Source organism: Labeo rohita, chromosome 9, assembly GCF_022985175.1.
Source record: "Labeo rohita strain BAU-BD-2019 chromosome 9, IGBB_LRoh.1.0, whole genome shotgun sequence".
Lineage (NCBI taxonomy): Eukaryota > Metazoa > Chordata > Actinopteri > Cypriniformes > Cyprinidae > Labeo > Labeo rohita.
The window spans coordinates 23,777,584-23,788,547 of record NC_066877.1 but is presented as its reverse complement, the minus strand read 5'-3'; the positions used below and the strand labels follow the sequence as shown (position 1 = coordinate 23,788,547).

The following is a 10,964-nucleotide window of genomic DNA, read 5'->3' as shown; positions in this document are numbered from 1 at the left end:
TCATAATATTTTATTATTGTTTGTTTCTCTTGTAAACATTTGTTTTGAAGTTCAGAGTACCAAATCACTTCAGTCTGAGACAAATGTCTGGGAGTTTGAATGTATTTTTCTGATTTTATTTGTTAGGTTGTTTTATATTTATTAGTCCTAGTTTGAAAAACAATCCTTGATTTGAATGACTTTCTGAGACCAGAAAGATACACTTTTCACATACTGAATGTGAATGTTACTTTTAGCCTATGTATATTGTGCTAGAGTGACTCTATACATCGTCTTTTTCCTGGACGTGTTCTGGACAGGATTCCTACATTGCCTAAAATGTCTGGGTTTTGTTTTTTCCTATAGACATGCTTGCTACAGTCCTCATATATAGACATGAATTTACATACTTTGATTATTCTGTGTAGATCCGGTCTTCTTGCACACTACAGTTGCTCGATTGTGTATGAAGCCTGCACACTACTGGTCAAACTACTTTTCAGTCATTATCATCAGTCAGTACAAAAATAATATAGGAAAACAAAGCAAATTTTAGGAAATTTAGGCCAAATCACAGCCAGGACATTTTCAGGAAAAAAGAGGACATATGGTCACCCTAATTGTGCAGTCTCTCTATATATTACTTGTCAAAACACACAGACTCTTTATTTATCACTACTATTACATTTTTCCATACTAATAACAGTGGAGTGGTGTGTTTCTGTTGGGCACATGTGTGTGGGAGCATGCAGGCCTGTACGGCTAACATCAAATCAAATCAAATCAAATCACCTTTATTTATATACCGCCTTTAACAATACAGAATTGTGACAAGGCGACTGTACAGTATTAAATAGGAAATAGTACATCAACAATGCAAAGGGCAACAGTAAACACTCAATTTTCAGGTAAAGGTAGTTAATCAAATATAACAAGATAAAATACAATATTGTGTGAAGATAAAGTGAAGATATAGTGTCCCCAACTAAGCAAGCCAGAGGCGACAGCGGCAAGGAACCAAAACTCCATCGGTGACAAATGGAGAAAAAAACCTTGGGAGAAACCAGGCTCAGTCGGGGGGGCAAGTTCTCCTCTGGCCAGACACAGAGGACTCACCAGGTCCCGTGGTCCTGTGCCGACAGCCGTCTAGGTGACGAGGTGTTCACTGGGGATCCGTCTCTGGGGCTCATCTAGTCGATGTGATCTCCGCTGACATTCAGTGCTGTAGAGGTCGTCTCTAGGTGCTGATCCACCGCCTGGGCTGGATACGGACTGGATCCGGAGGACTGCAATGACCATCTGATCTGGATATGGACTGGATCTGGTGGTTAAGGTGACCTCGGAATAAAAAAGAAACAGACTAATATTAGCGTAGATGCCATTCTTCTGACAATGCACTGAGTATATCGGGTGTTATGGGAAGTGTTCCCGGTTCTGGTTGACCTAATTAGTGCAGCCTAACAATCCTTTAATGGATTTGAATTATAGAAATGTGTTAATGTGTTATGTGTAAGCAAGGTTAAAGAGATGGGTCTTTAATCTAGATTTAAACTGACAGAGTGTGTCTGCGTCCCGAACAGTGTTGAGTAGATTGTTCCAAAGTTTGGGTGCTAAATAAGAAAATGATCTGCCGCCCGCGGTTGATTTGGATATTCTAGGTATTATCAAATTGCCAGAGTTTTGAGAACGCAGTGGACGTGAGGGACTATAATGCGATAAGAGTTCACTTAGGTACTGAGGAGCTAAACAATTCAGGGCTTTATAAGTAATTAGCAAGATTTTAAAATCTATACGATGTTTAATAGGGAGCCAGGGCAGTGTTGACAGAACCGGGCTAATATGATCATACTTTTTGGTTCTAGTAAGAACTCTAGCTGCTGCATTTTGGACCAGCTGGAGTTTGTTTATTAAGCGAGCAGAACAACCACCCAGTAGAGCATTACAATAATCTAATCTTGAGGTCATAAACGCATGAATTAATGTTTCAGCATTTGACATTGAGTGCAATTTAGATATATTTTTGAGATGGAAAAATGCAGTTTTGCAAATACTAGAGATGTGGTTTTCAAAGCAAAGATTGCCATCAAATAGCACACCTAGGTTCCTAACTGATGACGAAGAACTGACAGAGCAGCCATCAAGTATTAGACAGTGTTTTAGGTTATTACACGCTGAGCTTTTAGGTCCAATAATTAACACCTGTTTTTTCAGAATTTAACAGTAAGAAATTACTTGTCATCCAATTTTTTAACTCAACTACACAATCAGTTAGTTTATCAAATTGGTATGTTTCGCCGGGCCGCGAAGAAATATAGAGCTGAGTATCATCAGCATAACAGTGAAAGCTAACACCATATTTCCTGATGATATCACCCAAGGGTAACATGTAAAGCGTAAAAAGTAATGGCCCTAGCACTGAGCCTTGTGGTACTCCATACTGCACCTGTGATCGATATGATACCGATACCGAATTGATAGCGGTCAGATAAGTACGATTTGAACCATGCCAATGCACTACCACTAATGCCAACATCATTTTCAAGTCTGTTCAAGAGAATGGTGTGGTCAACCGTATCGAACGCAGCACTAAGATCCAGTAGCACTAACAGAGAGATACAACCACGATCGGATGACAAGAGTAGATCATTTGTAACTCTAATAAGAGCAGTCTCAGTACTATGGTACGGTCTAAAACCTGACTGGAAATCCTCACAGATATCATTTTTCTGTAGGAAGGAAGATAATTGTGAGAATACAACCTTTTCTAATATCTTCGACAGAAATGGGAGATTCAAGATAGGTCTGTAATTAATTAATTTGTTGGGGTCAAGTTGTGGTTTTTTAATGAGAGGCTTAATAGCAGCCAGTTTGAAGGTTTTGGGGACATATCCTAATGACAGTGATGAATTAATAATATTTAGCAGAGGATCTATGAGATCTGGAAGCAAGTCTTTTAGTAGCCTAGATGGCCTAGCATACAAGTTGTTGGTTTAGATGCTTTAACAAGTTTATACAATTCATCCTGACCTATAGTAGAGAATGAGTGGAATTTTTCCCCAGGAGATCTATAGGACACTATCTGATGCAATACTGTAATTGACGGCTGCATGGTGACAATTTTATCGATCTTGGAAGTAAAGTAATTCATAAAGTCATTACTGCTATGCTGATGGGCATAGTCAGTGCCTGTTGGTTCTTTATATTGAATTTATATTGAATAAATACCTAGGGTTATGTTTGTTATCTTCTAAAAGAGTCGAAAAGTAATCAGATCTTGCCGATTTTAATGCTTTTCTATACGATAGGGTACATTCATGCCAAGCAGTACGAAAAACCTCTAATTTTGTTTTCCTCCAGCTGCGCTCCATTTTCGAGTGTATTCGTTATACCACGGGGTCGGACTGTTTTCCTTAATCTTTCTTAGGTGCAGAGGAGCGACCGTATCTAGAGTCCTGGAAAAGAGAGAGTCAATAGTTTCTGTTACATCATCAAGTTTTTCTGAGCTATTGGACGTGCTGAGGAATTCAGATAAGTCAGGAAGATTACTCAGAAAGCAGTCTTTTGTAGTAGAAGTGATGGTTCTACCATACTTGTAAAAAGGAGTTGAATTTACAGTTTTATTTATCTGGAGTATACACGAGACTAGATAATGATCAGAGATATCATCACTTTGCTGCAGAATCTCAGTGGCATTGACATCAATTCCATGTGACAGTATTAAGTCTAGAGTATGATTTCAACAATGAATGGGACCTGACACGTGTTGTCTAACTCCAATAGAGTTTAAAATGTCTGTAAATGCTGCTACCAGTGCATCGATTTCATTATCGACATGGATGTTAAAGTCACCTACTATTAAGACCTTATCCGTAGCTAACACCAGCTCAGATATAAAATCAGCGAATTCTTTAAGAAAATCTGTATGGTGCCCTGGTGGCCTGTATACAGTAGCAAGTACAAACGTCATGGGGGATTTATCATTAACACTTGTTTCTCTGGATAATGTTACATGAAGCACCATTACTTCAAACGAGTTATACTTGAAGCCCGCTCTCTGAGAAACACTGAAAATATTGCTGCTGGTTTTAGCCAGGTTTCTGTCAAACATAGCACATCTAGGTTATGATCAATGATCATATCATTTACAAAAAGCGCTTTTGTAGAGAGGGACCTGATATTCAAAAGGCCAAGTTTTATCATTCGTTTATCTGTATTATGTACATTTTTTATTTGTTGAACGTTGATTAGATTGTTACTCTTAAATTGGTTTGGACCAATTTTGTATTGTCTAGCTCGGGGAACAGACACAGTCTCTATAGCATGATAACGAGGTGAAAGGGTCTCTATATGCTGAGAAATAACTGATTTTGGTGACGTGAGGCAGCTAGCAGACGGTCGGATTAGCCAGTCTGTCTGCTTCCTGACCTGGGCCCCAGTTAGTCAAGTGCAAACTCTAAGACTATATGCCATATTACTAGAAAGAAGAGCGGCACCAGCCCTGGAGGGATGAAGACCATCTCTTTTCTACAGGTCAGGTCTGCCCCAAAAACTTGTCCAATTGTCTATGAAACCTATGTTATTCTGCGGGCACCACTTAGACATCCAGCCATTCAGTGACGACAGTCTGCTATGTATCTCGTCACCACGGTACGCAGGGAGGGGACCAGAGCAAATTACAGTGTCTGACATCGTACTTGCAAGTTCACACACCTCTTTAACATTATTATTTTAGTGATCTCCGACTGGCGAAGTCGAACATCATTAGTGCCGACGTGAATAACGATCTTACTGAATTTACATCATATGTAGATTTGACAACAGCACAGCAGCTGACACTATGTGGACAGGTGTTATATGCAATGGGTATATCAAAATGCCATGTCAAACTGAGGAAAGGGATACTGTGGATAAAGCAGCTGACAAAAGTTTCATACTCACAAGCCACAGTAAGTGTTAAGTCTCAAAAGTATTATACAAGAACAATGCACCCCTGATCATAATATAAAACCTAAAGAGGAAATGAAGTAAAAACTACATATTATCTTTCTCATGTTATCTTAACTGCACAAATAAATATTCTTCAGAATTATGACGGGGGGAAAACAACAACATTATTATGCCAATCACTTCCCTAAGATTATTATGCAAATCACTTCCCTAAGATATTAACTCATGAAACATAAAAGTTGCATGACTTCACATTTACAATTGAATTACCACTGTAAACACGAATTAGTCATTTTGTCCTTAAAACACTCCTGTGTGTATAGTTTCATCACATCTCATCCCACGCTTCCGTTGCTAATTCCAAAACGTAATTTTAGATCTAGCAATGGGGACTTGAGCCGTCACTAGCAGACTACTGCAGTTATTATGCAAGAGAGAGAGATACCTGTAGCAGGCCTAAAAATAACTACACCATGGTATTGTGGCAGAAATATGGGAAATGTGAAACACTATTAATGTATGCATGCATGAAATGTATTAAAGATGTCATGGAATATAATTACAGTATTTTTGTGATTAAGCTATAGCATTTGCACATTTATACTAATTGTATATTTCATACACATACGTAGAAGACATAATTACATTTTTCCCATGGTATTGAGGTGCGTTATGTGTGGTTTTACTGGTGCATCTCAATAAATTAGGATGTCATGGAAAAGTTCATTTATTTCAGTAATTCAACTCAAATTGTGAAACTTGTCTAATAAATAAATTCAGTGCACACAGACTGAAGTAGTTTAAGTCTTTGGTTCTTTTGATTGTGATGATTTTGACTCACATTTAACAACCCACTAATTCACTATCTCAACAAATTAAAATATGGTGACATGCCAATCAGCTAATCAACTCAAAACACCTGCAAAGGTTTCCTGAGCCTTCAAAATGGTCTCTCAGTTTGGTTCACTAGGCTACACAGTCACGGGGAAGACTGCTGATCTGACAGTTGTCCAGAAGACAATCATTGACACCGTTCACAAGGAGGGTAAGCCACAAACATTCATTGCCTAAGAAACTGGTCGTTCACAGAGTGCTGTATCCAAGCATGTTAATAGACAGTTGAGTGGAAGGAATAAGTGTGGAAGAAAAAGATGCACAACCAACCAAGAGAACCGCAGCCTAGAGAGGCTTGTCAAGCAAAATCATTACAAGAATTTGGGTGAACTTCACAAGGAATGGACTGAGGCTGGGGTCAAGGCCACCACACACAGACGTGTCAAGGAATTTGGCTACAGTTGTCGTATTCCTCTGGTTAAGCCACTCTTCAACCACAGACAATGTCAGAGGCGTCTTACCTGGGCTAAAGAGAAGAAGAAATGGACTGTTGCCCAGTGGTCCAAAGTCCTCTTTTCAGATGAGAGCAAGTTTTGTATTTCATTTGGAAACCAAGGTCCTAGTGTCTGGAGGAAGGGTGGAGAAGCTCATAGCCCAAGTTGCTGCAGTCCAGTGTTAAGTTTCCACAGTCTGTGATGATTTGGGGTGCAATGTCATCTGCTGGTGTTGGTCCACTGTGTGTTTTTGAGAACCAAAGTCACTGCACCCGTTTACCAAGAAATTTTAAAATTTTCACTGCCAAAATCACCAAAAGTTGGTTAAATGACCATGGTGTTGGTGTTCTTGACTGGCCAGCAAACTCATTAAGCAAACATTAAGTGTTTGTCCTGTTCTGATCCTAAAGAGTGGTTTAAAACCACAATTAACAGTCAGGTTTCCACAACGTTCACTTAGGAGCAAAACTTGAAAGAAATAAAGATTTTAAATGTATTGTGATAATTATTGTTATCAACTGATATTTTTTTTTTTTACTGTGATCATTTTTTGGCCATATTGCACAGCCCTACCCATAAGTCTCACAGTGATGCATCCTTGTTTATGTGAAACATAAAACCAAAAGAGGAAATTAAGTAAAACCTGGTTTTACTTAAACAGCTGGTAGCTGTGATTTTCATCAGTTTTTGTCAGTCAACATATTTACCTGCATCCTAAGAACTTGATCTGACCCTTAGAGCCTGCTTTAGTTCAGGGGGTGCTCAACCCTGGTCCTGGAGATCGACTTTCCTGCAGAGTTCAGCTCCAACCCTGACCAAACAAGGAGCACTTGATAATTACAGACAGGCGTGTTTGATTAGGGTTGGAACTAAACTCTGCAGGATCTCCAGGAACAGGGATGGGCAACCCTACTTTAGTTGTTCCAACTACTTTAGATTCAACTTCCCTCAACACACCTGCCGGGAAATTTCTAGTATATCTAGTAAGAGCTTGAGTAAGAGTCGCCTCTGTCAGCTGGTGCTGAGACTGACTGAGCTTACGCTGTCAGAGATCAACCAGCCTCAGGACTCAAACACTCTCAACCATTCAGCCCATACAAATTATCCACACAGAGAAAGACAAATATCCCTGATAGCACATGTACATCATGGAGATGTCTATTTGACGTCTGCATTTACATCTGGAATGAAATCACATGTTTCCGTGTGTGCAAGTGTGTGTATGAGTGCACTTTCCACAGTATATTTTTATATACCCATTGCATATACTGTATACACATGTGCACAGGTGTTTTGCTGTTTAGCTTTCTTTTTCTATATTATGCTTGCTTAAAATAAGTAGTTTGACCAATATTATGCAGGTTTTGTACACAATTAACCATTTGTGGTGTGTAAGAAGATCTACAGAGAATAGTCAATAGAAATACATGCGCATATGTGAGAACTGTAGCGAGCACATCAATCAACAAAACCAAAACCCAAGGCTAAAAGTAATATCAGCTAAAAGGTAGTATGTAAAAAGTGTAACAATATAAAGTCACCTAACAAATAAAAGCAAAACAAATAACTAACTTCTGTATAAGTGATTTGGTACTCTGAACTTCAAAGCAAATGTTTACAAGAGAAGCAAACAATAATAAAATATTATGAGGTTATTAAATGTGATTTCTGTGGTAGCATGTGATGGCAATAGCTATTGTGCTCTCATAAACGTGACAAGACAAAGGCCATAAAACTGTCTTTTATAAGAAGCACTGATCGGATCTCACAACACTGAGAGAAACGCACACGAAGAGTCAATACAGACCAACAAGATCAACACTGGTGAGAATAATCACATACTGCTCATATTTCTGAAAATTCCATTTGTCTTTCTGTCTTACACTAGCAGTACTTTTGTTTGATGGTTTAAAATAAAGGGTGATAATCAGCAGTTCATAATGATCTAACCCTTAAATGTAGTTGGTGTAACCTAATGTATTTTGGTTAATTCAGTGATGTTAAATAATATATCAGTTCATTTAAATAACATTTTCTTTCAGAGTAGTCCAGTTCCCTCTTAAATAAAGAGGGTTTGTATGAATTAGTCAGTAAAAACTTCATTAAGTGAAAACTAAAATAAATGATTGATTTATGTCTCTATGCAGAAAGCAGTTTTTTGGAGATTTTTGACAAGATGAGAAAATTACTCTTGCTGGTTCTCATCATAACAGGTATGATCTGTGCTCTAGTTACATATTGTTCAAACATACAGTTAATATTAATTGTGATAGTGTAATATTTATCATTTCATCCTATTTTCTATATTCTCATTGCTGCTTTCTGTAAAAACTGTTATAAGTTGTTTTATTTGCTTATTTGTGTGCTATTGAGAGTGGAAAACGTTATAATATCTGACAAGCTAAATGTTAAATCAAATCTTAAAAGTTGTAAATAATTATATTTAATCTTTAGATTTATTAACATTGTTACTTTCTGATCATAATTAGCTTCTGTAGCTTTTGCCAGTCCACCAGTTCAGGATGAGAAGCCTCCTGATCAAGTGGTGAAAGTGCCAGTGGTTAAAAAAGAACCGACAGTAGAGCTCACAGAAGAAGAAACAGATCCTCTGATGGAGGATGAAGCTGATGTAGATTCACGTATGGTGGAGCCTGATTCAGTACCAGAAGAGACACAAGTGATGATGGAGGAACCTGTGCTAGATGCTGATTACCTGACTGAAGAGACGCCAGAGACTGAACAAGAGCCTGAGCCAGAAATAACTGCCATTCAGACGAACAGAAACAGCGTGTCTGTGGAGGAAGCTGTGCCAGAGTTAGAGTCTGGAACTAATAGAACTAATGAAAATGAAACAAATGCAGAAATACAAATGGAACCTGGGAGAGGAAGTCGAAGGGTGAAAACTGGTAAGCCATCTCAGATGATATTAGTTTTACCACTGTGTACAAGTAGCAAACACGTCTGATACTTGGCCAAATGCACTGAATACTGCAGTTTTTGGGATCATTGTGAACAGTTGCCTTTGTAAGCTTATATATATGTAATAATCATGAGTGTGGTGATGTGTCCACAGGGAGGTGGGCTTGTAGAGGAGTTGTCCTACAGGGCAAATGTTACCTGTACTTCAGAATAAACCTTGATTTCGATAGTGCTGAGGTATTAATGTTATTTATGATCATATATGCTTATTTATGTATATGCTTATGTAGTGTAGTATGGTCCTTGCAGCCAAATTAAATGTAAATCAAAGAGAACCATCATCAAGCAACATTTATGACTTGATTTCATACATGTGCACTACATTTTTTATGAAAAGGTGTTTAATAAAAATAAAAAAACACAATTCAGTAATCAATCTATATATTTTTTAACCTATAAAACTGTTTATATATGTGTGTATGTTTTAATATATTTACTATATTATTTACATAATAATAATAATAATAAATGGTTAGCTAATGACTTATTGACTTATTAATGACACTATATTTTTCTTTTCACTTTATAACATCTATCCTTCTCCTTAGTATCAATGTCAATCCATCTGCTATAACGGCCACCTGGCCTCTGTGACAGGCAGGTTCATTCTTAACGAAATAGGGCGGCTAATGGATTGGAACGGCGGCCGCACTCGTGCATGGCTTGGAGGACGGAGAATCATTGGTGTATGTTCATTTGTTTTGCAGTGTTTTATTTTTTCACATGGTTTATTTATTTCTCCACCATATCAGTCCCTCTAGTAAGTCACTTTCCTGTTTTGACAGACAAATATATTCCGATGGTTGGATGGAACATGGTGGAGCTATAATGGCTGGAATTTTGGAGAGCCCAATAATCTTGGTGGGATGAAGAACTGTGTAGAGATGTTGTGTAAGTTTTGCTACTGAACAACAAAATCTGTCAATAAAATTTGCATTCAACACACAGATCATTTAAAGTAATAATATATAATCCTTTAAAATTTTCACATCTGTTCTCTTTTTATAGAGATGCTTTCCTCTTTTTACCAGTTTAACAAAGCTTTGTCTATTTACAGATAATCAGGCGTTCAGTGCTGCACCATGCACAACACCCAAACCATTCATCTGTTCCTGTCCACTTTAGAGAGCCAGAAGGTTAACCTAACCTGCAACACAGTAACCTATGTACAGTAACTATTTAAAAAGTGTAAATAATAATTATTATTATTGCAATTTTGAAAGATGAATATATAAGGGTTATCAACAGATGTTTTATTAAATTTGCATTGCATTGTTTACAAAAAAAAAAAAACACATTTTTATAAACCACAATTATTTTATTTAGTTTGAATAATATAGCATTAAATTGTTGTATGCAATTTAATTGTTTACTAGCTAAAACATGCTTTTGAACATTTCTACTGTATGTTTAAATAAAGCTGTAAAATCAAATTAAATAAAAGTGACTTTTTTATCATAAAAAGTGTCTTATTTTACTACTGCATGTAAGGCTGTAATTTTCATGCCAATAGTTGACTCATTTAGCTGTTAACTGAAAGGTCACTCAATGTTAAATCCTCGTGGAGGTTTTTACTAAAGCTTCACAAAGGCTTTAGGCAGGCGCTGATACGCTAATAGCTCTCATCAACATGAGCCCAACATGCATGCTGTTTTCCATCCCATCATCTGACCAGGAATGCCAGGATTCCCATGTTTCTATGCATCATCTACGGGATAAAGAGAGAGTCAC

At 37.5% G+C, this 10,964-nt stretch overlaps 1 protein-coding gene across 1 annotated transcript in view; it reads left to right on the top strand.

Annotated features, from left to right (window-relative positions):
* Positions 1-10,477, top strand: part of si:ch211-160b11.4 (bone marrow proteoglycan) — a 78,398-nt gene extending 67,921 nt beyond the window's left edge. Inside the window, exons 3-7 of the mRNA XM_051119633.1 lie at positions 8,744-9,160; positions 9,328-9,410; positions 9,782-9,919; positions 10,019-10,124; positions 10,291-10,477. Of these exons, the coding sequence (XP_050975590.1) occupies positions 8,744-9,160; positions 9,328-9,410; positions 9,782-9,919; positions 10,019-10,124; positions 10,291-10,358 (812 nt within the window). The 3' untranslated portion in view covers positions 10,359-10,477. The remainder of the gene's footprint in view (positions 1-8,743; positions 9,161-9,327; positions 9,411-9,781; positions 9,920-10,018; positions 10,125-10,290) is intronic.
* Positions 10,478-10,964: the final 487 nt, after the last annotated feature.